The 27,065-nt window shown below is 37.5% G+C and overlaps 1 protein-coding gene, 1 long non-coding RNA gene and 1 pseudogene across 6 annotated transcripts in view; 2 read left to right on the top strand and 1 right to left on the bottom strand.

Moving 5' to 3' along the window:
• Positions 1-27,065, top strand: part of LOC309605352 (tigger transposable element-derived protein 1 pseudogene) — a 485,483-nt pseudogene that overhangs the window by 359,209 nt on the left and 99,209 nt on the right. The gene's annotated exons all lie outside the window — the stretch shown is intronic.
• AKT3 (AKT serine/threonine kinase 3) overlaps positions 1-27,065 on the top strand; it is a 387,341-nt gene that overhangs the window by 57,426 nt on the left and 302,850 nt on the right. The window contains exon 4 of one of the 4 annotated variants that reach the window (XM_082340891.1): positions 22,679-22,739. The exons of the other annotated variants lie outside the window; for them this stretch is intronic. Within the exon in view, the coding sequence (XP_082197017.1) occupies positions 22,679-22,739 (61 nt within the window). The remainder of the gene's footprint in view (positions 1-22,678; positions 22,740-27,065) is intronic. 4 annotated transcript variants of the gene reach the window in all.
• Positions 1,591-27,065, bottom strand: part of LOC309605611 — an 867,207-nt gene continuing 841,732 nt past the window's right edge. The window contains exon 2 of the long non-coding RNA XR_014231438.1: positions 1,591-7,541. This is a non-coding gene — a long non-coding RNA (uncharacterized lncRNA). The remainder of the gene's footprint in view (positions 7,542-27,065) is intronic.

The raw sequence follows: 27,065 nt of genomic DNA on the forward strand, positions 1-27,065 counted from the left end.
GTTTAGCCTCCATGTGTTTGTATTTTTTACAGATTTTTTCCTGTAACTGATATCTAGTCTCATAGCGTTGTGGTCAGAAAAGATACTTGATACGATTTTAGTTCACAAAGGCTTGGTTTGTGACCCAAGATATGATCTATCCTGGAGAATGGTCCATGAGCACTTGAGAAGAAAGTGTATTCTGTTGTTTTTGGATGGAATTTCCTATGAATATCAATTAAGTCCATCTTGTTTAATGTCTCTTTTTTTTTCTTTTCTTTTTGCATAAGCTTGTTTATGCAGGTGAGAGTAGCAGTTCTCAAGAAGCTACTCTGGACATCTTTAAATCATTTACCTAATGGATTTTTTTTTTTATTAATTAATTTATTTATTTTTGGGTGTGTTGGGTCTTCGTTTCTGTGTGAGGGCTTTCTCTAGTTGCGGCGAGCGGGGGCCACTCTTCATTGCGGTGCATGGGCCTCTCACTGTCACGGCCTCTCTTGTTGCAAAGCACAGGCTCCAGACGCGCAGGCTCAGTAGTTGTGGCTCATGGGCCTAGTTGCTCCATGGCATGTGGGATCTTCCCAGACCAGGGCTCGAACCCGTGTCCCCTGCACTGGCAGGCAGATTCTCAACCACTGCGCCACCAGGGAAGCCCTAATGTATCATTTAAAGCTTGTGTTTCTTTATTTATTTGCATTTTGGATGATCTGTCCATTGTTGAAAGTGGGGTGTTAAAGTCCCCTACCGTGATTGTGTTACTGTTGATTTCCCCTTTTATGGCTGTCAGCTTTTGCCTTAAGTATTGAAGTTCTCCTATGTTGGGTGCATAAATATTTACAATTGTTATATCTTCTTCTTGGATTGATCCCTTGATCATTATGTAGTGTCCTTCTTTGTCTCTTGTGATAGTCTTTATTTTAAAGTCTATTTTGTCTGATATGAGAATTGCTACTCCAGCTTTCTTTTGATTTCCGTTTGCAAGGAATATCTTTTTCCATCCCCTCACTTTCAGTCTGTATGTGTCCCTAGGTCTGAAGTGGGCCTCTTCTAGGCATCATATATATGGGTCTTGTTTTTGTATCCATTCAGCCAGTGTATGTCTTTTGGTTGGAGCATTTAATCCATTTACGTTTAAGGTAGTTATCGATATGTATGTTCCTATTACCATTTTCTTAATTATTTTGGGTTTGTTATTATAAGTCTTTTCCTTCTCTTGTGTTTCCTGCCTAGAAAAATTCCTTTAGCATTTGTTGTAGAGCTGGTTTGGTGGTGCTGAATTCTGTTAGCTTTTGCTTGTCTGTAAAGGTTTTAATTTCTCCGTTGAATCTGAATGAGATCCTTGCTGGGTAGAGTAATCTTGGTTGTGGTTTTTTCCCTTTCATCACTTTAAATATGTCCTGCCACTCCCTTCTGGCTTGCAGAGTTTTTGCTGAAAGATCAGCTGTTAACCTTATGGGGATTCCCTTGTATGTTGTTCGTTGTTTTTCCCTTGCTGCTTTTAATATCTTTTCTTTTTAGTTAATTTTTGATAGTTTACTTAATATGTGTCTTGGCATGTTTCTCCTTGGATTTATCCTGTATGGGACTCTCTCCGCTTCCTGGACTTGATTGTTTCCTTTCCCATATTAGGGAAGTTTTCAACTATTAATTTCTTCAAGTATTTTCTCAGTCCCTTTTTTTTCCTCTTCTTCTTCTAGGACCCCTGTAATTCGAATGTTGGTGCATTTCATGTTGTCCCAGAAGTCTCTGAAATTGTCATCAATTCTTTTCATTCTTTTTTCTTTATTCTGCTCTGCGGCAGTTATTTCCACTATTTTATCTTCCAGGTCACTTATCCATTCTTCTGCCTCAGTTATTCTGTTATTGATTCCTTCTAGAGAATTTTTAATGTCATTTATTGTGTTGTTCATCATTGTTTGTTTGCTCTTTAGTTCTTCTAGGTCCTTGTTAAACGTTTTTGTATTTTCTCCATCCATTCTGTTGCCAAGATCTTGGATCATCTTTAGCATCATTACTCTGAATTCTTTTTCAAGTGGACTGCCTATTTCCTCTTCATTTGTTTGGTCTGGTAGGTTTTTACCTTGCTCCTTCATCTGCTGTGTGTTTTTCTGTCTTCTCATTTTGCTTAACTTACTGTGTTTGGGGTCTCCTTTTTGCAGGCTGCAGGCTCATCAGGTTCATAGTTCCTGTTGTTTTTGGTGACTGCCCCCAGTGGATAAGGTTGGTTCAGTGGGTTGTGTAGGCTTCCTGGTGGAGGGGACTGGTGCCTGTGTTCTGGTGGATGAGGCTGGATCTTGTCTTTCTGGTGGGCAGGACCATGTCCAGTGGTGTTTTTTGAGGTGAGGTGTCTGTGACCTTAGTATGACTTTAGGCAGCCTCTCTGCTAATGGGTGGGCTTGTGTTCCTGTCTTGCTAGTTGTTTGGCATGGGGTGTCCAGCACTGTAGCTTGCTGGTTATTGAGGGGAGCTGGGTCTTAGCGTTGAGATGGAGATATCTGGGAGAGCTTTCGCCATTTGATATTATGTGAGGCTGGGAGGTCTCTGGTTGACCAATGTCCTGAACTCGGCTCTCCCACCTCAGAGACACAGGCTTGATACCCTGCCAGAGCACCAAGACCCTGTCAGCCACTCGGCCAGGTACGTGGGGAGTTTCTTGACTTTTAGGAAGTCTGAGGTCTTCTGCCAGCATTCAGTAGATGTTCTGTAGGAGTTGTTCCACATGTACATGTAGTTTTGATATATTTGTGGGGAGGAAGGTGATCTCCACGTCTTACTCCTCCGCCATCTTGAAGGTGTCCCCTCTGCCCAGAGGTGGGTGGCAGCAGCCAACCATCTCCAGATGGCGGTGAAGTTGGGCGACAGGGCTCACGGGCTCTGGCAGACCAGGGAGAACAAGGTCCCCAGCAAGAAGGTGGCCGCAGCTCAGCCAAGGTACAGGCTGAGCCTGAGGAGGCTTTCCTTACCTTTTTGAAGGATTTTTTATTATTTACTTCTCAGGACAAGTGTACTTCTTCTAGAGTTTTTGAACACCCAAAGTATCCTTTTCTTCCTCCCTCATCTCTACCACATCACCTGTTCTAATATTTTTAAAGCATTTACCAGCATGTGACTTCCTGTTTGTTTATATTTTTATTGACTGCCTCCCCCTTTGAGAATATGAGCTTCATGTATGAGAGTTATAGCGTTCACTGCTGTATTCCCAGAGCCTGGAATAGCGTCTGGACCTTTAGGCACTCAATGGATATTTTTTGAATGAAGTGTTACTAATGAGCTTGAGCTTGTACATTTTGCTATGTATTTCTGTGCTATGTATTTACGGTTTCTAATTTTGTTAATTTTTTTTGCATACCATTTGTCTCTTACAGAAGAAAAAAAACTTTGTCTCTTACAGGTTGTGTTCACTGAATGTAATGCTGGGTTGTCTTATCAATTTGTATAAACTCTCTTTTGATCTTTTCTGCAAATATTTCTTAAGTTGGTTATCTGCCATTATATTTTGATTAAAAGCATTCTGTTTTGGAATATTCAAGCAAACGAAAAACTATAGAGAATAATAAGATAAGCACTCAAGTACCCGTCTTCTAGCTTTATTATATTTTAGTATCAGATCCTTTTTTTTAATTAATCGAGCATTACAGATGTACTTGAAGTTTATGCGTCCCTCTCATATTACTCCATCTCCTTTTACCCTGCTTATCCAGAGGTATACCTAGTTCTGTGTTTGCCATTCTCATGCATTTATATTTAAAATATTTTCTTATGTATATATGCATATATTAATAATAGAACTAGTATGTTTTCAAACTTTTTATAAATGATACCATACTGCACGTATCTTCTCCAACTTTTTTCTTTTTTTTATTGAAGTAGGTGATTTACATTGTTGTGATAGTTTTAGGTGTACAATAAAGGGATTCAGTTATACATATATACATATATATATCAATTCTTTTTCAGATTCTTTTCCATTATAGGGTATTACAAGTTATTGAATATAGTGCTATACAGTAGGCCCTTGCTTACCTATTTTGTATATAGTAACATGTATCTGTTAATGCCATACTCCAAATTTATACCTCCCCCGCTTCCCCCTTTGGTAACCATAAGTTTGTTTTCAATGCCTGTGAGTCTATTTCTGTTTTGTAAATAAGTTCATTTGTATCATTTTTTTTAGATTCCACATATAAGTGATATCATGACTTTTGTGTTATCTGTGTGACTTACTTCACTTAGTATGGTAATCTCTAGGTCCATCCATGTTGCTGCAAATGGCATTATTTCGTTCTTTTTTGTGGCTGAGTAATATCCCATTATATATATACATACACATATATATATATAGATATCTATATATCTATATATCTATATATCTCATATCTTTTTTATCCATTCCTCTGTCAGTGGACATTTAGGTTGCTTCCATGCCTTGGCTATTATAAATAGTGCTGCTATGAATATTGGGGTGCATGTATCTTTTTGAAATATGAGTTTTCATCTTTTCTGGATACATGCCCAGGAGTGGAATTGCTGCATCATATGGTAACTCTATTTTTAGTTTTTTAAGGAACCTCTATGCTTTTCTTCATAGTGGCTGCACCCATTTACATTCCTATCAATAGTGTAGCAGGGTTCCCTTCTCTCCACACCCTCTCCACCATTTATTATATGTAGACCTTCTGATGATGGCTATTCTGACTGATGTGAGGTGATACCTCATTGTAGTTTTGATGTGTATTTCTCTAATAATTGGTGATGTTGAGCATCTTTTCATGTGCCTGTTGACCATGTGTATGTATTCTTTGGAGAAATGTCTATTTAGGTCTTTTGCCCATTTTTTTGATTAGGTTGTTTTTTGATATTGACCTGTATGAACTGTTTGTATATTTTGGAAATTAATCCCTTGTTGGTTGCATCATTTACAAATATTTTCTCCCATTCTTCAGGTTGCCTTTTCATTTTGTTTATGGTTTTCTTTGCTGTGCAAAAGCTTTTAAGTTTAAGTAGGTCCCATTTATTTAATTTTGCTTTTATTTTCATTACTCTAGGAGATGGATTCAAAAAAGTATTGCTGTGATTTATGTTAAAGAGTGTTCTGCCTATGTTTTCCTCTAGGAGTTTCATAGTATCCAGTCTTACATTCAGGTCTTTAATCTGTTTTGAGTTTATTTTTGTGTATGGTGTTAGAGAATGTTCTAATTTCATTCTTTTGCATGTAGCTGTCCAGTTTTTCCATCACCGCTTACTGAAGAGACTGTCTTTTCTTCATTGTATATTCTTGCCTCTTTTGTCATAGATTAATTGACCATAGGTGTGAGGATTTATTCCTGAACTTTCTATCCTGTTCCTTTGATCTATGTGTCTGTTTTTGTGCCAGTATCATACTGTTTTGATGACAGTAGCTTTGTAGTATAGTCTGAAGTCAGGGAGCCTTATTCCTCCAGCTCAGTTCTTCTTTCTCAAGATTGTTTTGGCTATTCGGGGTCTTTTATGTTTCCATATAAATTTTAAAATTATTTGTTCTAGTTCTGTGAAAAATGCCATTGGTAATTTGATAGGGATTGCATTGAATATATAGATTTCCTTGGGTAATGTGGTTATTTTGACAATTATTGATTCTTCCAATTGAGGAAAATGATATCTTTCCATATGTTTGTGTCATCTTCAGTTTCTTTCATCAGTGTCTTACAGTTTGTGGGGTGCTGGTCTTTTGGCTCCTTAGGAAGGTTTATTCCTAGCTATTTTATTCTTTTTGATGTGATGGTAAATGGGATTTCTCTTTCTGATATTTCATTGTTAGTGTATAGAAATGCAACAGATTTCTGTATGTTAGTTTTGTATCCTGCAACTTTATCTAATTTATTGGTGAGCTCTAGTAGTTTTTTGGTGGCTACTTGAGGATTTTCTGTGTACAGTATTATGTCATCTGCAAACAGTGACAGTTTTACTTCTTTCTTTCCAATTTGGATTCCTTTTATTTCTTATTCTCCTCTGATTGCTGTGGCTAGGACTTCCAAAACTGTTGAATAAAAGTGGTGAGAGTGGGCATCCTTGTCTTATCTTTTCACCATTGAGTATGATGTTAGCTGTGGGTTTGTCATACATGGGCTTTATTATGTAGAGGTATGTTTGCTCTATGCCCACTTTCTGGAGAATTTTTATCATAAATGGATGTTGAATTTTATCAAAAGCTTTTTTGCATCTATTGAGGTGATCTATTGAGGTTTTCGTTCTTCAATTTTTTTTTTTAATTTTTATTTTATATTGGAGTAGAGATGATTAACAGTGTTGTGTTAGTTTCAGGCGTACAGCAAATTGATTCAGTTATACATATACATGTATCTATTCTTTTTCAAATTCTTTTCACATTTAGGTTATTACAGAGTATTGAGCAGAGTTCCCTGTGCTGTACAGTAAGTCCTTGTTGGCTATCTATTTTAAATATAGCAGTGTGTACATGTCAATCCCAAACTCCCAATCTGTTCCTCCCCGCCCACCCTTCCCCCCTAGTAACCATAAGTGTGTTCTCTAAGTTTGTGAGTCTGTTTCTGTATTTTAGATAAGTTCGTTTATATCATTTTTGTTTTAGATTCCTCATATAAGCAATATCATATGTTATTTGTTTTTCTCTGTCTTGACTTACTTCACTTAGAATGATAATCTCCAGGTCCATCCACGTTATTGCAAATGGCATTATTTCATTCATTTTAATTGCTGAGTAACATTCCATTGTATATATGTACTACATCTTCTTTATCCATTCATCTGTCGATGGACGTTTAGGTTGCTTCATTCTTCAATTTGTTAATGTGGTGTATCACATTGACTTGCTGATACTGAAAAATCCTTGCATCCCTGGGACAAATCCCATTTGACATGGCGTGTGATCTTTTTAAGGTATTTTTGGATTCTGTTTGCTAGTATTTTGTTTAGGATTTTTACGTCTATGTTCATCTATGATATTGGCCTGTAATTTTCTTTTATTGTGATATCTTTTTCTGGTTTTGGTATTAGGGTTATGGTGGCTTCATAGAGTGAGGTTGGAAGTTTTCCTTCCTCTGCCATTTTTTGGAATAGTTTCAGAAGGATAGGTGTTAATGCTTCTCTAAATGTTTGGTAGACTTTACCTGTGAAGCCATCTGGTCCTGGACTTTTGTTTGTTTGGGGAGTTTTTAAATTACTGATTTAATTACATTACTGCTTTTTTTTAAACATCTTTATTGGAGTATAATTGCTTTACAATGGTGTGTTAGTTTCTGCTTTATAGCAAAGTGAATCAGTTATACATATACATATGTTCCCATATCTCTTCCCTATTGCATCTCCCTCCCTCCCACCCTCCCTATCCCACCCCTCTATGTGGTCACAAAGCACTGAGCTGATCTCCCTGTGCTATGTGGTTGCTTCCCACTAGCTATCTATTTTACATTTGGTAGTGTATATATGTCTATGCCACTCTCTCACCCTGTCACATCTTACCCCTCCCCCTCCCCATATCCTCAAGTCCATTCTCTAGTAGGTCTGTGTCTTTATTCCCGTCTTGCCACTAGGTTCTTCATGACCTTTATTTTCCCTTAGATTCCATATATATGTGTTAGCACACTGTATTTGTTTTTCTCTTTCTGACTTACTTCACTCTGTATGACAGTCTCTAGGTCCATCCACCTCACTACAAATACCTCCATTTCATTTCTTTTTATGGCTGACTAATATTCCATTGTATATATGTGCCACATCTTCTTTATCCATTCATCTGTCGATGGACATTTAGGTTGCTTCCATGTGCTGGCTCTTGTAAATAGAGCTGCAATGAACATTTTGGTACATGACTCTTTTTGAACTATGGTTTTCTCAGGATATATGCCCAGTAGTGGGATTGCTGGGTCGTATGGTAGTTCTATTTGTAGTTTTTTAAGGAACCTCCATACTGTTCTCCATTGTGGCTGTATCAATTTACATTCCCACCAACAGTGCAAGAGTGTTCCCTTTCCTCCACACCCTCTCCAGCATTTATTGTTGGTAGATTTTTTGATGATGGCCATTCTGATCGGTGTGAGATGATATCTCATTGTAGTTTTGATTTGCATTTCTCTAATGATTAATGATGTTGAGCGTTCGTTCATGTGTCTGTTGGCCATCTGTATATCTTCTTTGGAGAAATGTCTATTTAGGTCTTCTGCCCATTTTTGGATTGGGTTGTTCGTTTTTTTGTTATTGAGCTGCATGAGTTGCTTGTAAATCTTGGAGATTAATCCTTTGTCAGTTGCTTCATTTGCAAATATTTTCTCCCATTCTGATGGTTGTCTTTTGGTCTTGTTTATGGTTTCCTTTGCTGTGCAAAAGCTTTTAAGTTTCATTAGGTCCCATTTGTTTATTTGTGTTCTTATTTCCATTTCTCTGGGAGCTGGGTCAAAAAGAATCTTGCTGTGATGTATGTCATAGAGTGTTCTGCCTATGTTTTCCTCTAAGAGTTTGATAGTGTCTGGCTTTACACTTAGGTCTTTAATCCATTTTGAGTTTATTTTTGTGTATGGTGTCAGGGAGTGTTCTAATTTCATACTTTTACATGTACCTGTCCAGTTTTCCCAGCACCACTTATTGAAGAGGCTGTCTTTTCTCCATTGTATATGCTTGCCTACTTTATCAAAGATAAGGTGACCATATGTGCATGGGTTTATCTCTGGGCTTTCTATCCTGTTCCATTAATCTATATTTCTGTTTTTGTGCCAGTACCAAACTGTCTTGATTACTGTAGCTTTGTAATACAGTCTGAAGTCAGGGAGCCTGATTCCTCCAGCTCCATTTTTCGTTCTCAAGATTGCTTTGGCTATTCGGGGTCTTTTGTGTTTCCATACAAATTGTGAGATTTTTTGTTCTAGTTCTGTGAAAAATGCCAGTGGTAGTTTGATAGGGATTGCATTGAATCTGTAGATTGCTTTGGGTAGTAGAGTCATTTTCACAATGTTGATTCTTCCAATCCGAGAACATGGTATATCTCTCCATCTGTTTGTATCATCTTTAATTTCTTTCATCAGTGTCTTATAATTTTTTGCATACAGGTCTTTTGCCTCCTTAGGTAGGTTTATTCCTAGATATTTTATTCTTTTTGTTGCAATGGTAAATGGGAGTGTTTTCTTAACTTCACTTTCAGATTTTTCATCATTAGTGTATAGAAATGCAAGAGATTTCTGTGCATTAATTTTGTATCCTGCTACTTTACCAAATTCATTGATTAGCTCTAGTAGTTTTCTGGTAGCATCTTTAGGATTCTCTATGTATAGTATCATGTCATCTGCAAACAATGACAGCTTTACTTCTTCTTTTCTGATTTGGATTCTTTTTATTTCTTTGTCTTCTCTAATTGCTGTGGCTAACACTTCCAAAACTATGTTGAATAATAGTGGTGAGAGTGGGCCACCTTGTCTTGTTCCTGATCTTAGTGGAAATTGTTTCAGTTTTTCACCATCGAGGACAATGTTGGCTGAGGGTTTGTCATGTATTGCCTTTATTATGTTGAGGTAAGTTCCCTCTATGCCTACTTTCTGCAGGGCTTTTATCATAAATGGGTGTTGAAATTTGTCAAAAGCTTTCTCTGCATCTATTGAGATGATCATATGGTTTTTCTCCTTCAATTTGTTAATATGGTATATCACGCTGATTGATTTGTGTATATTGAAGAATCCTTGCATTCCTGGAATAAACCCCACTTGATCATGGTGTATGATCCTTTTAATGTGCTGTTGGATTCTGTTTGCTAGTAATTTGTTGAGGATTTTTGCATCTATGTTCATCAGTGATATTGGCCTGTAGTTTTCTTTCTTTGTGACATCTTTGTCTGGTTTTGGTATCAGGGTGATGGTGGCCTCGTAGAATGAGTTTGGGAGTGTTCCTCCCTCTGCAATATTTTGGAAGAGTTTGAGGAGGATGGGTGTTAGCTCTTCTCTAAATGTTTGATAGAATTCACCTGTGAAGCCATCTGGTCCTGGGCTTTTGTTTGTTGGAAGAATTTTAATCACAGTTTCAATTTCAGTGCTTGTGATTGGTCTGTTTATATTTTCTATTTCTTCCTGGTTCAGTCTCGGCAGTTTGTGCATTTCTAAGAATCTGTCCATTTCTTCCAGGTTGCCCATTTTATTGGCATAGAGTTGCTTGTAGTAATCTCTCATGATCGTTTGTATTTCTGCAGTGTCAGTCTTTACTTCTCCTTTTTCATTTCTAATTCTATTGATTTGAGTCTTCTCCCTTTTTCTCTTGATGAGTCTGGCTAATGGTTTATCAATTTTGTTTATCTTCTTAAAGAACCAGCTTTTAGTTTTATTTATCTTTGCTATTGTCTCCTTCATTTCTTTTTCATTTATTTCTGATGTGATCTTTATGATTTCTTTCCTTCTGCTAGCTTTGGGGTTTTTTTGTTCTTCTTTCTCTAATTGCTTTAGGTGCAAGCTTAGGTTGTTTATTCGAGATGTTTCCTGTTTCTTGATGTAGGTTTGTATTGCTATAAACTTCCCTCTTAGAACTGCTCTTGCTGCATCCCATAGGTTTTGGGTCATCGTGTCTCCATTGTCATTTGTTTCTAGGTATTTTTTGATTTCCCCTTTGATTTCTTCAGTGATCACTTCGTTATTAAGTAGTGTATTGTGTAGCCTCCATGTGTTTGTATCTTTTAGAGATCTTTTCCTGTAATTGATATCTAGTCTCATAGCATTGTGGTCGGAAAAGATACTTGATACTATTTCAATTTTCTTAAATTTACCAAGGCTTGATTTGTGACCCAAGATATGATCTATCCTGGAGAATGTTCCATGAGCACTTGAGAAAAATGTGTATTCTGTTGTTTTTGGGTGGAATGTCCTATAAATATCAATTAAGTCCATCTTGTTTAATGTATCATTTAAAGCTTGTGTTTCCTTATTTATTTTCATTTTGGATGATCTGTCCATTGGTGAAAGTGGGGTGTTAAAGTCCCCTACTATGATTGTGTTGCTGTCAATTTCCCCTTTTATGGCTGTTAGCATTTGCCTTGTGTATTGAGGTGCTCCTATGTTGGGTGCATAAATATTTACAATTGTTATACCTTCTTCTTGGATCGATCCCTTGATCATTATATAGTGTCCTTCTTTGTCTCTGTAATAGTCTTTATTTTAAAGTCTATCTTGTCTGATATGAGAATTGCTACTCCAGCTTTCTTTTGATTTCCATTTGCATGGAATATCTTTTTCCATCCCCTCACTTGCAGTCTGTATGTGCCTCTAGGTCTGAAGTGGGTCTCTTGTAGACAGCATATATACGGGTCTTGTTTTTGTATCCATTCAGCCAGTCTGTGTCTTTTGGTGGGAGCATTTAAGCCGTTTACATTTAAGGTAATTATCGATATGTATGTTCCTATTCCCATTTTCTTAAATGTTTTGGGTTTGTTATTGTAGGTGTTTTCCTTCTCTTGTGTTTCTTGCCTAGAGAAGTTCCTTTAGCATTTGTTGTAAAGCTGGTTTGGTGGTGCTGAACTCTCTCAGCTTTTGCTTGTCTGTAAAGGTTTTGATTTCTCCATCAAATCTGAATGAGAACCTTGCTGGGTAGAGTAATCTTGGTTGTAGGTTTTTCTCCTTCATCACTTTAAGTATATCCTGCCACTCCCTTGTGGCTTGCAGAGTTTCTGCTGAGAGATCAGCTGTTAACCTTATGGGGATTCCCTTGTGTGTTACTTGTTGTTTTTCCCTTGCTGCTTTTCATGTTTTCTTTATATTTAAATTTTGACAGTTTGATTAATATGTGTCTTGGCGTGTTTTTCCTTGGATTTATCCTGTATGGGACTCTCCGTGCTTCCAGGACTTGATTAACTATTTCCTCACTCGGGCGGGGGGGAGGGAAGGATATGGATGCGGGGCGAGCCTTCGGCGGCAGAGGCCGGCGTGACGTTGCAACAGCCTGAGGCGCGCCATGCGTTCTCCTGGGGAAGTTGTCCCCGGATCACGGGAGCCTGGCCGTGGTGGGCTCCACCGGCTCCCGGGAGGGGCAGTGTGGATAGTGACCTGTGCTTGCACACAGGCTTTTTCGTGGCGGCAGCAGCAGCCTTAGCGTCTCATACCCGTTTCTGGGGTCTGCGCTGATAGCTGCGGCTCGCGTCCGTCTCTGGAGTTCGTTTAGGCGGCGCTCTGAATCCCCTCTCCTCGCGCACCAGGAAACAAAGAGGCAAGAAAAAGTCTCTTGCCTCTTCGGCAGCTGCAGACTTTTTCCCGGACTTCCTCCTGGCTAGCTGTGGTGCGCTAACCCCTTCAGGCTGTGTTCACGCTGCCAACCCCAGTCCTCTCCCTAAAATCCGACCGAAGCCCGAGCCTCAGCTCCCAGCCCCCGCCCGCCCTGGCGGGTGAGCAGACAAGCCTCTCGGGCTGGTGAGTGCTGGTTGGCACCGATCCTCTTTGCTGGAATCTCTCCGCTTTTCCCTCTGCGCCCCTGTTGCTGTGGGGTCCGCGCTGATAGCCGCGGCTCGCGCCCGTCTCTGGAGTTCGTTTAGGCATCGCTCTGAATCCTCTCTCCTCGCGCACCAGGAAACAAAGAGGGAAGAAAAAGTCTCTTGCCTCTTCGGCAGCTGCAGACTTTTTCCCGGACTCCCTCCCGGCTAGCTGTGGTGCGCTAACCCCTTCGGGCTGTGTTCATGCCGCCAACCCCAGTCTTCTCCCTGCAATCCGACCGAAGCCCGAGCCTCAGCTCCTAGTCCCCGCCCGCCTCGGCGGGTGAGCAGACAAGCCTCTCGGGCTGGTGAGTGCTGCTCGGCGCCGAGCCTCTGTGCGGGAATCTCTCCGCTTTGCCCTCCACACCCCTGTGGCTGTGCTCTCCTCCGTGGCTCCGAAGCTTCCCCCCTCTGCCTCCCGCAGTCTCCGCCCGCGAAGGGGCTTCCTAGTGTGTGGAAACCTTTCCTCCTTCATGGCTCCCTCCCACTGGTGCAGGTCCCATCCCTATTCTTTTGTCTCTGTTATTTCTTTTTTCTTTTGCCCTACCCAAGTACGTGGGGAGTTTCTTGCCTTTTGGGAGGTCTGACGTCTTCTGCCAGCGTTCAGTGGGTGTTCTGTAGCAGCAGTTCCACGTGTAGATGTATTTCTAATGTATCTGTGGGAAGGAAGGTGATCTCCGCGTCTTACTCTTCCGCCATCTTGCCCTATTCCTGCATTACTGTTAATTGGTCTGTTCGTATTTTCTTTTCCTTGCGGATTCAGTCTTGGGAGACTGTACCTTGCTAAGAATTTGTCCATTTTTTCTACGTTGTCCATTTTATTGGTGTATAGTTGCTTGGAGTAGTCTCTTATGATGTATTTCTGTATTTCTATGGTGTCATTTGTAACTTCTCCTTTTTCATTTCTATTTTGATTGATTTGGGCCCTGTCTCTTTTTTTCTTGATGACTCTGGTTAAAGTTTTATCAATTTTGTTTACCTTTTCACAGAACCAGCTTTTGGTTTCATTGATCTTTTCTGTTGTTTTTTTAGTTTCTATTTCATTTATTTCTGCTGTGATCTTTATGATTTTTTTCCTTCTACTAACTTTGGGTTTTGTTTTTCTTTCTGTATTTGCTTTAGTTTAGGTTGTTTATTTGATATTTTTCTTGTTTCCTGAGGTAAGCTTGTATTGCTATAAACTTCCTTCTTAGAATTGCTTTTGCCATGTCCCATTGTTGTGTTTTCATTTGTCTCTAGGTATTTTTTGATTTCCTCTTTGATTTCTGCAGTGATCCATTGGTTGTTTCGTAACATATTGTTTAGCCTCCACATGTTTGTGTTTTTTTTGCAGTTTTTTTCTTGTAGTTGATTTCTAGTCTTAGAGCCTGGTGGTCAGGAAAGATGCTTGATATGATTTCAATTTCCTTAAATTCACCAAGAGTTGTTTTGTGGTCTAGTATGTGATCTCTCCTGGAGAATGTTCCATGTGCACTTGAAAAGAATGTGTATTCTGCTGCTTTCAGGTGGAATGTTCTCTATATATATCAATTAAGTACATTTGGTCTAATGTGTTATTTAAGGTTGTTGTTTCCTTATTGATTTTGTGTCTGGATGATCTGTCAATTGATGTTAAGTGGGGCGTTAAAGTCCCCTACTATTATTGTATTACTGTCGATTTCTCCTGTTATGTCTGTTAACGTTTTCTTTATATATTGAGATGCTCCTATGCTGGGTGCATGTATTTTATAATTGTTATATCTTCTTCTTGTATTGATCCCTTGATCATAGATGGATGAGTGTCCATCTTTGTCTCTTGTAACAGTCTTTGTTTTAAAGTCTATTTTGTCTGATATGAGTATTGCTACTCCAGCTTTCTTTTGATTTCCATTTGCCTGGAATACCTTTCTCCATCCCCTCACTTTCACTCTCTATGTGTCTCTAGATCTGAAGTGAGTCTTTTGTAGGCAGCATATATGTGGGTCTTGTTTTTATATCCATTCAGTCAGTCCAAGACTTCTGGCTGGAGCATTTAGTTCGTTCGTTTACACTTAAAGTAATTATCAGTATGTATGTTCTTATTGCCATTTTTTAAATTGTTTTGAATTTGTTTTGGTAGGTCTCCCCCCCCTTTTTCTTTTGTTCTCTTGTGATTTGATGAGCATCTTTATTTAGTGTTATGTTTGGATTCCCTTTTCTTTTTTGTGTGTATATCTGTTACAGGTTTTTTGTTTGTGGTTACCATGAGGTTTTTGTATGGCACTCTATATATATACTTGGTTGTTTTAAGTTACTGATCTCTCACTTTCGAATACATTTTAACAACTTTACATTTGTACTCTCCTCCCCTCACAGTTACTGTTTTTGACATTGTATTTTACATCTAATTGTTCTGTATATCCCTTATTGTGGATAGAGATGATTTTACTACTTTTGTCTTTTAACCTCCTTACTAGCTTTGTGTGTGTTCATGATTTCCTACCTTTATTGTATGTTTCCGTTTACTGGTGATGTTTTTTATTTCGTAATTTTCTTATTCCTAGTTGTGGCCTTTTCTTTTTTGTGTAGAGAAGTTCCTTTAACATTTGCTGTAAAGCTGGTTTGGTGGTGCTGAATTCTTTTAGCTTTTGCTTGTCTGTAAAGGTTTTGATTTCTTCATCAAATCTGAATGAGAGCCTTGCTGAGTAGAGCATTCTTGGTTGTAGGTTTTTCCCTTTCATCACTCTAAATATATTGTGCCATTCTCTTCTGCCTGCAGTTTCTGCTGAAAAATCAACTGATAGCCTCTATAAACCTTTTTTTAGTGTTGTGTTTTTAAGGTGTATTTATATTGATACACGAAGTTCTGATTTTTTCATTTTCACTGCTGCGTGGTTTTGCATGAATAAACCACACTTTTTAAAACTGTTCTGTTGAAGAGCTTTAAGTGGTTGCCAGTTTTTTACCCATTACAAGCAGTGCTGCAACAAATGTTTTTGTACATTCCCCATGTATATATGAAATTTTTATTGCAAATAGAAAATTGCTAGGTCATAGGGTATGCTCTGCCTTCACCTTTACTAGATTTTGTATATTGTTTTTTGAAGTGGTTGTTAACAGTTTACTTCCACCAGCAGTTTGTGAGACTTTTCTTCTTGTCAGACATAATTTTTGTCATTCTGATGTATGAGAAATGGTATTTTGGTGTTTTAAATTTGAATTTCTCTGGTTATTAATGGGGTTTCTAGTTCTTTTCATATGTTTATTGCTACGTAATTTCTTTCATAAATTGCATTTTCTACTCTCTGCCCCACCCCCTTTTTTGTATTAGATGGTTTGTCCTTGTTGATTTGTAGGAATTTTTCAGGAATTGATATTCATTATTTGTTATTTGAATTATAAATATTTTCTTTTAGTTTGTGGCTTGTCCTTTTAGTTGTATGAGTACTAACTTTTTTGTACCAAAACCTTTCATTTTCAATATAGATACATTTGTCAATCTTTTCCTTTATAATTTTGCTTCTGGTATTATTTTTAAGAACTTCCTTTCCTACATTGAGGTTATAACAGTCTTTTTATTTATTGTCTATTGCTCCATAACAAATTACCAGCAAAACCTATTTGGTTAAAAGAAACAAATATTTATTATTTCTTTTCATTTCTGGGAGCAGGGTGTTTGTGTGGTTATGATCTTGGTCTCTTATGAGGTTGCAGTCAACATGTCAGTCAGGGCTTCAGTCATCTGAAGGTTTAATTAGGGCTGGAGGACTTGCTTTTAAAGATAGCCTACTCAAATGGCCAGTGAGTTGGTGTAGGCTGTTGGTGGGAGGCCTCAGTTCCTCTTGATGTGATCCTTTACTAGGGCCACTTGAATGTTATCATAATTTGGAGGCTGACTTCCCCTGAATGAGTGAGCCAGGAGATCACAGTGGAAACTAATGTCTTTTATGATCTAGGCTTTGAAGTCACAGACTGTCACTCAGCCTGTTCATTGTGGGAGGAGACCATTCTGGGACTGGAATACCAATGTGAGAGGTTCATTGAAGGCTGTCTTGGAGCCTCACTGCCAGAGTGTCTTACATTTTTTAATAAGATTCCTAAGAAAGTTATTTCACATTTAGTTCTTCTTTATTCCACCTTAAGGATGTTATGTTTTGTGTGTGTGTGTGTGTGTGTGTGTGAGGGGGTGTGTTAAGAAGGGGATCTAATCTTATTATTCTTCTAAAAGTATAATAATTGCCTCAATCTCATTTGTTGAGTAATCCATCATATTGTTCTTTTTATATGTGGGTTTGCTTCTGGGCTCTCTGTACTCTCTTTTAGCCTGCTTTTTTATTCCTGCACCAATACCACTTTACAACAAGTACTGATCTCTCTCAAACTCTTTTTACTCTTCTTCCCTACTGGCTTAGCTCTTCTTGTCTCCAAAGGTTATTAAGAGAGAAATTGTTAAATAAATCCATTTGATTTTTAGAATCAGGTTCTATGAAGAGTTCTGCTGGGATTTTGCTTAAGGAATATAAAAGTATAACCCTTTTTTCATTAAAAAATTAATAAGTGCTTAGTAAAGATTTGTGAAATATAGATAAGTTAAAAAAACTTAAAACAAATAAAGCATCCATAACCACATCACCCAAACATCATCATTATTGTAGCATTAAGATTTTTAAAGTTTTGATTTTGTAAAAACTAAATCTTCTCTGTAACAAAAGCCGTCACATATTGGGGAAAAAAATAAGGATTAACATTTTTATTGTAGTGTGTGTCCATAAAACATTAAGATAAATAGAAAAATGGACAAAGAATATGAACAGGCATTTGACAGAGGCGGATATACAGAGAAGTCCATATGCTCATTCCTCAAAGGTTAACATTTTCCACATTTGCATTGTCTTTCTTTTTTCTCTCCTTATCCTCCCTGTCATGTCCTCTCTGTCTCAGTGCTTTGTTCCTCCTTCCCCATCAATATATGGTATTTAAAATATATTTATATAGAAATATTTTAAATATATTTAAAGATACTTAGGTTCAAATACATAGATTTATTTTCTGAACCGTTTGAGACATGATGACCCTTTTACCTTTATGTACTTAAGTGTGTGTTTCCTAAAACTAGGATGTTATCTTACATAATTGAAGTATAGTTACCAAAATTAAGAAATGAGCATTGATACAATGCTGTTATCCAGATATTGTCAATAATAACCTTTATAGCCCTCCCTCTCCAAAAAAATCCTGGATCATCATGCAAGAATCATTATGTGACATCATGATGTCTGGTCATGCAACTGATACATCAGTTGTCATGTCTCTTTAGTCTACTTTAATCAGGAAGCACATGATACTGCTTTGTCCCAATCCTGGTGATGTTAACTTTGATCACTGGTTACAATGGTGTCTACCAAGATTCTTCTCCATTGTAAGGTTATTATTATTCCCTCTGTAATTAATAAGAATCTTGTGGTGTGATACTTTTTTTTTTTTTATTGATTAATTATTTTTGGCTGCGCTGGCTCTTCATTGCTGCGGGCAGGCTTTCTTTTTTTTTTTTTTAAGTATTTATTTATTTATTTATTTTTGGCTGTGTTGGGTCTTCGTTTCTGTGCGAGAGCTTTCTCTAGTTGCGGCGAGCGGGGGCCACTCTTCATCGCAATGCACGGGCCTCTCACTGTCGTGGCCTCTCTTGTTGCGGAGCACAGGCTCCAGACATGCAGGCTCAGTAATTGTGGCTCACGGGCCTAGTTGCTCCGTAGCATGTGGGATCTTCCTAGACCAGGGCTCGAACCCGTGTCCCCTGCATTGGCAGGCAGACTCTCAACCACTGCGCCACCAGGGAAGCCCCCAGGCTTTCTCTAGTTGAGGCGAACCGGGCCTACTCTTCATTGAGGTGTGCGGGTTTCTCATTGCGGTGGCTTCTCTTGTTGCAGAGCACGGGCTCTAGGCATGCAGGCTCAGCAGTTGTGGCTCGTGGCCTCTAGGGTGCAGGCTCAGTAGTTGTGGTGCGTGGGCTTAGTTGCTCCGCGGCATGTGGGATCTTCCCAGACCAGGGCTTGAACCTGTGTCCCCTGCATGGGCAGGTGGATTCTTAACCACTGTGCCACCAGGGAAGTCCTGTGGTGTGATACTTTGTGACCATATAAATATCTGGTTACTCCTCAAACTTTGGCCCACGAGTTTCAGCATGCAATTATGGTTCTTGTTTGAGTCAGCTGTTTGTTATTCATGGTGATTTTCTAATTTAGTTGTTCCTTTTTAATTTTAATTGACTTTTCACTACAAAAAAAGGTTCTCCTTCATGAATCCTATTTTATTCAATGGATTATAGTCTTTTCCCATCATTATTAATTCTGAAATGCTCAAATTACCCTAGATTTGGCTCATGTAAGCCCTGAAAAGCTAGCTCTATATTCTTTTGACATGTTCCCATCAATTTGTGAAGACTTTCTGACACAATAAAATATTCCAGGCTCATCATATAGTTTCCCAGCTCTAGAATCAACCATTTCTCCAGGGAGCTCTGATTCCTTTTTGTGGGGAATAGTATTATCTTTCTTTTATTCTTAATTACCTTTATTCTTCATTACTGTATGTTTTTATTCTATCTTGATTTGTTCTATTTTTTCATGACTAACCATACTGCTTTAATTATTTAAGTTTTATAGTTTAGTTTATTATTTAATTATTAGATCTCTCTGGTAATATTTGACACTAGAGACCAATCATGTCTTCTTGCTTGTACTTCAGAACCTCATAATTCCTGTTTTTTTCTCGACCTGATTGTTTATGTCATGCTTCTTCTGGATTCTTCTTCCTTGATTACGATTTTAAAAGGTAGATTTCACTAGGATCCTCTGAGGAACCAGGCAGTGTCACTGCTTATTCATTGCTGGTGGGAAATCTATACTGGTTCTGTTTCTCTGGGGACAATTTGATAATATGTATCAAAATTACAAATGTATATTCCCATCTCAGGAATGTATCCTTCAGGTATATTTTTACATTTTGTAATGATGTATATACAGGGTTATTCATACAAATATTGTATGTAATAGCAAAAGATTTGGAGATTATCCATAATAATCTGAAAACTTTATTAACGTTTTTCTCCCTTTTTCTAGTCATATCTGCATAAGGCTAGATTTTCTTCATATATGTCAACCAAAACAATATATTGTAGTAGAGTGAAACAAAAGCTCAAATGTCCATTAATAGTGGATAGGTTAAGTAAATAATGATACAGCAGTATAATGGAATATTATGCAGTTGAAAAAGAATAGGAAGAATAGTATTTATATGGAAAATCATGGAAAAATCATTGCAAGTAAAAAGGAAAAGAGTAAGGTGCAGAACATATTATACAGCACTTTTTGTGTAAAGGAGGGGAACTAGATTATATAGTTTTATTTGCTCTATTGGCATAAGGAACTCTGGAAGGAAAAAGAAGAAACTAACACTTTTCCCCAGGAAGTAGGGTATGAACTGGGCAGATGACAGAGGTGTGATGAGACTCTTTACTGTATACCTTTTTAATCTGTTTGACTTTTGAGACTTGAAAATATCAGTACCACCTGTTTAATTCAATTTTTTAAACGTCTTACAGTATAACTTCCACCTGGTTTTGGCACAGTACGAATTGGGGCTTTTTACTAGTTCTAAACCACTGGCCCACAGCATAAAATGTTTCTCAACACACTGTATGCAGCCTTTTGTCTCTATAGCTTTATACTTCGCCACTTCTGGCTCCATATTTTACATTCTAGCAACATTGAATTTCTTCTAGTTCTTCTCACACGTGGCACTGTTTCATACCTGTGTATGTTTTACCTATGTCTTCTTCATATTCGTCTTTTAAGAATCAGTTTGTCATGTTCTGTGGGAAGCTGTTCTGCACCTCTTTAGGCTGAGTTGGGTGATTGTCGTAATACTCTGTGTATTTGTCTAGTAGTGCTCTTATCATATTGCATTTTAACGTTCAGCTCCTTGTATAGTACCTAGACATATAGACTCAAAGATTTGCTTCAATTTTTTTTTTTTTTAATAACTCTCTGTGTAGGGTATGGGTCATCTCTCAAAGAGCTTGTAGTCTTTAATGGAGACATACATGTAGGAATGTAACGTAAGACAGAGAGTAATAAGTGAGACAATAAGCAAGGTTATATTTCCAAAGAAGTTCTTTTACATGGGTCTTGAAGATGTGCCATGGTCCAGACGGAGACATTTTAACAGGACCTGTTAAAGAGCAGCAAATAATCCGGTGTAGTTTCAGTGTAGGGAATCATGACTCAAGGTGAATTGGGAAGGAAAGGAAAAACAGGGACAGATTGTGAGAGACCTAACATTCTAGTCTGAGGAATTTAAATAGTATCTTGTAGGCAGAGTAGGACTATCGAATGTTTTTGAACAAGGAGCCAATCTGATCTGTGTTTTAGGATGATTACTTTTATACTTTCTGTAGAGTGGTTTGAAAAAGGAAGCTATGAGAGACAGGGGCATCTGTTCAGATATTTTATACTGTAAACTACAGTGTTGAATATGGGATCAAAAATGAACAGGCAGCTACATTTTCAAACTCCATGTTTTTGTCCATATAGTCCATTCAACCTAGAATGATCTCTTATTCCAAAAGTGATATTCTATTCGTCTTTGAAGAGACAGCTTATATGTAACATCTACTAGTAATCCCTGATAAATTCCCTCCAATTGTAATTAATTGTACCCTGTTCTGACTGCCTTTCATTTACTTATGACTTTTTTCATACTCTACCTATCTCATAATAGTTGTCTCACTCACCCCTGGAATTAATTGCTTCCTTCTGGAAACCTTTGTGTTACTTTATTTGACCTACTCATACAACACTCAACACATTGTATTATTGTTTGATGTTTTTTCTGTTTATTTCAATAAACATTTCTTGGGTACCAAACCTGGAGGAATTCATACTTTGGCAGTCCATATGTTTGTTTATAATATATGATTAAATGTATGAGTTTTTTAGGGCAACTTTATTTTGATCTCTTGCACATAACATAGTTGGTTACTTATTAGGAACTCAGTATTGTAGAGACATTAGTGGAACAGTATTAGTTAAAAGCCAGGTTTAAATCCCGACTCTACCAATGTAGCCTGGATCCTCTGTAGGGAAGTTATTTAGTCTATTTAAGCCATAGTTTTCTCACTTGTAAAATGGGGAATTAGTCAGCTTGGGCTGCCATGACAAAATATCATAGACTGGGCAGCTTAAATGACAGAAAGTTATTTCTCACGGTTCTGGAGGCTGTGAAGTCTGAGAGCACGGTTTCAGCATTTTTGGGTTCTGGTGAGGACTTTCTTCCTGGCTTGCAGGCAGTACCTTTTCGTTGTGTTCTCACATGGTGGAAAGAGACACAACAAGCTCTCGGATGTCTCTTCTTATAAGGGTACTAACGCCATCGTGAGGGCCCCACCCTTGTGACCCCATCTAAACCTAATTTCTTCCCAAAGACCCCATCACGTTGTGGGTTAGGCTTTCAACATATGAATTTGTGGCGGGGGCACAAACAGTCCATAGCACTATCTTATACAGTGGTTTTGAGAATTAAATAATTTATGGAAAGCATTTAGCACTGTGCCTCTAACATAAAAAGTGATGTGTTTAACCTGTTGTCATCATTGTCATTATTTTGACTTGTCATAAATTTTGCATATGGGGTAATGGAGGAAAATTAGAGATGCATTAGTGATTTTTCTCTTCATTGATGGAGGATATGTGATCATATTAATTATGAAGGGAAATGTAGGAAGAAGAGGAGGATTGCAGGCATTCTGATTAGAGGTGCTTTCTTCACTCTATCAAGAGACAAGGAGAAGATGGATGCAGATGTTAGGTTTATAGATGTAGCATAAAAATGGTAAGAGTAGAAGAAAAGAGAACCTTTAATATTCTTTATATGTATATGATCTTTAAAATGCAATTCTTAATTGTTTTTATTCAAATCTTTATTTTTCTTTTCTCTGATTTCATTGATAAGGGTGTTTTTCTGTGAGCCCAGGAAGGCAGAAGTATCATTTATGTCTTCATCCACAAATAATACTAAATTTGTTTTGCTGGATTTTGAAAAGTTCTGTTTCAGACATTTTGAATCTTAGACATATTTTGACATTTTAGAATTGGAGTATAATATATTCCTATCCTCTAGCTTGTGGATTTACTTTCTCCTCTCTAAGTTAATGAATCAAGGGTTTATTAGCCTTTCTAGAACTTTAAGTATCTCTAATTCTTTCACTTTTGGCAATAATTCTCCACATTTACTTTATAGAGTCCCTTTGGTGGAGCCCACAGGCGGAGAGGAAGCACAGGATTCATAAGATGGAGGGCGGGTGAGTGACTGAGAATTTGGGCTGGACTTGGAAAAAAAGTGGTAGTGGTTGCACCTTAATAACAGGAATAAATTTGAAGTGTAAGTTGGGACATTACATTGTCTTGGTCAGGTCTGTAAAGATAATGGAATGGTTTTGAGTTTTTTCTTTATGTAAATTTATTAATAATTTATATGACGTAGCTATCATGCCATCTGTACTACGATTTTATCAAAATTCACACTGTGAGCACACAGTTGACAGTTTGCAGGAACATAGAGCAAATAGTTTATCCTAGACTACATCTTTTCTTTGGTAATAGTGGTCAAAAATACATCATTAAATTGTGGTTTGGGACTTATCTTTTTTGTTTTAATAACAGAAATTTCACCTCTTAATAATATAACCTTAAATTGGCATGCAGGTTTACTGATGAATTTATGGATTTTCTGTGAGTGTATGTAGTGGTATGTAGTTAGATGAGACTGATTGTAATATTATAAAGTAGAAAAAGTTTATCTCTAGGACCCTTTCACTGCTTTTTCCTTTTTCCTTCAACCTCCTCATTTAGGAGTTATCCTCCATAGGCCTTTCCCTGTTTTATCTCTATCAAAAGAAATCCCCCAGTACTTTAGGGCCTTGACAGGTTATCTTTGAAAGACAAATATATACATTAAATGGCAGATTTTTTAACATTTAATTGGGGCTTTTGAAAATCCAAACAGAATTTCCTTATGGTGAAACTTGAAACATTGACTGACATCTGTTGGGAGAAATATTTTCAGCCAAGAGAGTTTTCTGACTCTGCTCCTTAAGTGACAACCTGTTGCCAGGTAGGAAGGGAACGAACACTGTTACATGCTAGTGTCTGAGCATCTGTGCCAGGTGCTTTATACAATATCATTTGATCCTCACAGGGAGCTTTGTGAGATAGGCATTCTTATTCACATTTAACAAAAGAGGATCTGAAAGAGTCACAGACAGGTGAAGTGACCTTCCTAAAGAGGTCACATCGGAGGCACATCTTAAAATCAGGACTTTCAGACTCCAAAGCTTTTACATTTACTAGTAGACCAGTATTTGACAGTCATTTTATTTTTTTTGTTTAATCTATAATTCTTTTTGGTGAACATAAAATATCTTGCCCTCAAGAATTCCTTTACGTGTTTCTATAGAGAGGGTTCCCCATCTCCTTCGTAAGACACCAATTAGATCCTGCTGCTTGTGGTTGATTAGTCTCGAACTTTTTATTGTGTTTTTGGCTAGGAGTATAAAATTGCCTTATTAGCAGAGATGGTCAACACTACAACATTCAGCTCTAAACGTATTGAGTTAGATTTGTTTGTTTTTAGCAGATTGGCCAACTTTGAAGTTTGTACTTAGAGTAAGGACGTGTATGACATATACATCCTAAGTACATATACTCTAAGTGTATATACAATATGACAACTGTATATATGTGAACTATAACATTTGGGAATTATCACAGCAAGAATGAATACATTTCTCGTTATTGATACTTTTGAACAGGTATGTTCAGTATTACAAAACATTTTGAAAATGTTCATTCGACAAAGAATTATAAAGTGCTTGCTATGTGCCAGGGCTATACTAAATTCTACACTGAACACAACACTAAAAACACATGGTTTCTGCCCTCAGTGAGATGATAGTTTGGAAGGGAGACAAACTTGTGAGGTAACTATTAAAATACGCTATAATCATTACAGTTATGGAGTCGTGTAGAAGGAAGAGTGGGTGCACTATGGAAGGACAAGTTAATTGTGCTTGGGTGACTCGGAAAGATTTTGAGAAGAGGTAGTTTAAACTGAAGGCCGAATATATTCTTGACTACAGGACAATTCATGATCTGCTCAAACATACTGTATACACAACATTTGCACGGACAGCATTTCCCTTACTTGTATGCATAAATGTAGTATTAAGTTTGAATACTTAGTGTTTTCCCTGTACCTCTAAATCATACATCCTCCATATATCTTTTAGAAGGCTTCTCCTGTAGTTGCTTGTTTCCCTTTATTTTTCTGTTCTGCTGCTGTAAAATTTCTCTGGTTTTTGGAAAGAGGCAGACTAATTGCTGGATACTAGAGGAAAGTTAAATTTATGATGATTGCTCTATTTCTACATTCATTACAACAGTTAGTAGTGAGTGAAGCATCACAATGATGGTGGGAAATGGTGAGGAGAGCAGGGTAATGGAACTAGGCGCCTGATTGCTTTATTATTTTTACTGTTGCACAAATGGTTTTCTTCTATTTAGAATAATCTTAAGGACTGAAAGTATGACTAGCTATGTTCTTGAGCTGAAAGTGAAGTTAGAAGACAGTTGTCTGGAGGGAAACATTGCATTCAGTGGTATATTAATTATTTCCTGGCCCATTTTGATTGTAAGGCTTTTTGGTGAATTATACTTATGAAGAGTTCCCCTACGATTAAGTATTAGGATACGTGCCTATCTGTCTCTAATATACATGCTGGTTCTCATAGGCAGACACATTGGCAGATGTTAAGGCAATTCAGTTTAGTTGAGAAACCGCATGATATTATGGAAAGAGCCCTGCACCAGATGTTAGGAAAGCTGAATTCCGGTCCTGTCTCTGGCTCTTAGGTAATTTGTTCTCTGCCTTTGAGCTAGTCAGGTAACCTCTCTGAGGCCTCGGTTTCTTGCTTTTTAAATACTAGGTTAGGATAATGCTCCCTAAGGTATTGCTCAACTCACACTTTAATCATTTTATTATTGACAAGGGATTTATTCACCTACCAAATCTTTATTGAGTGCTTTCATATTTCAGGTTCTGTGCTAGGTAGGTATAGTCAAAAAGAGACATGGAGGATAGTCACAGATCAATGGGAGAGAACTGAGAGTTGAGAAACTTATACAACTCTGGTAAATTTTTGACAAAGGTAGCAAGACCATTCACTGCAGGAGAATAGTCTTCAACAAATGATGCTGGTACAACTGGATTTCCACATGCAGAAGAATCAATTTAGGCCCCTACCTCATACTGTATACAAAAAATAACTCAAAATGGATTAAAGACCTAAACATAAAAGCTGAAACTATAAATCTCTTAGAAGAAAATGCATAAATCTTTGTGATCTTGGAATGGGCAGTGGTATTTTAGATTTGATACCAAATGCATGAAGCAACCAATGAAAAATTGATAAATTGGACCTCATCAAAATTAAAAACTTATATGTCAAATGACACTCTTAAGAAAGTGAAAAGACAACCCACAGGATGGGGAAAATATTTGAAAATCATATAGCTGATAAAGGTCTAGTACCCAGAGTATATCAAGAATTTTTATAACTCAATAATAGAAAGACAGCCCAAATTGAAAATGGGCAACGGATCTGAATTGACATTTTTCCAAAGAAGATACACAAATGGCCAATAATTCATGAAGAGGTGCTCAACATCATTAGCCAGCAGAGAAATGCAAATCAAAATCACATGAGATATCACTTCACACTCATTAGGATGGCACTAATCAAAAAGATGGATAATGAAAAGTGTTGGTGAGGATATGAAGACATTGGAACCCTCATACACTGCTTGTGGGATTGTAAAATGGTGCAGCTGCTTTGGAAAACAATTTGGCAGTTCCTTGAAAACTTAAACAGAGTTATCATATGATCCAGCAGTTTTGTACCTAGGTATATACCCAAGAAAATTGAAATCATATGTTTATACAAAACTTGTATATGAATATTCATAGTAGCTTTATTCATAAAAGCCCCAAAGTGGAAATAACCCAGATGTCCAGTAACTGTTGCATGGGTAAACAAAATATGGAATAATCCATAAAATGGAATATTATTTAGCCAGAAAAGTAATGAAGTATACATGCTATACCATGGATGTACCTTGAAAACCTTATGCTAAGTGAAAAAAGTTGGATATGAAAGGCCACATATTGTATGATTCCATTTATATGAAATGTCCAGAATGGGCAAATCCATAGAGACAGAAAGTAGTTTAGTGGTTGTCAGGGCTAGGAGGAAGAGGGAATGGAGAGTGACTGCTAATGGCTGCTAATGGGTTTAGGGTTTCCTTTTAGCGTGATGAAAAGTTCTGAAATTACTGGTGATGGTTATACAACCTTGTGAATATATTAATACTAAAAACAAAACTGTATGCTTTAAAATGGTAATTTTATGGTATGTGAATTATATCTCAATAGTTTTTTTGTTTTTAAAAGACATGGTCCTTTCCTTCATGGTGCTAAAATGAACTGTTAATATGATAGGGATAATAAAGGGTTCCATGGGAGGATACAGTATGACATTCTGTCCTACTGTGTGGAGTTGGGGGTCAGACTC

The sequence above is a fragment of the Balaenoptera borealis genome, assembly GCF_965194805.1.
Source record: "Balaenoptera borealis genome assembly, chromosome: 1".
NCBI classification, from domain to species: domain Eukaryota; kingdom Metazoa; phylum Chordata; class Mammalia; order Artiodactyla; family Balaenopteridae; genus Balaenoptera; species Balaenoptera borealis.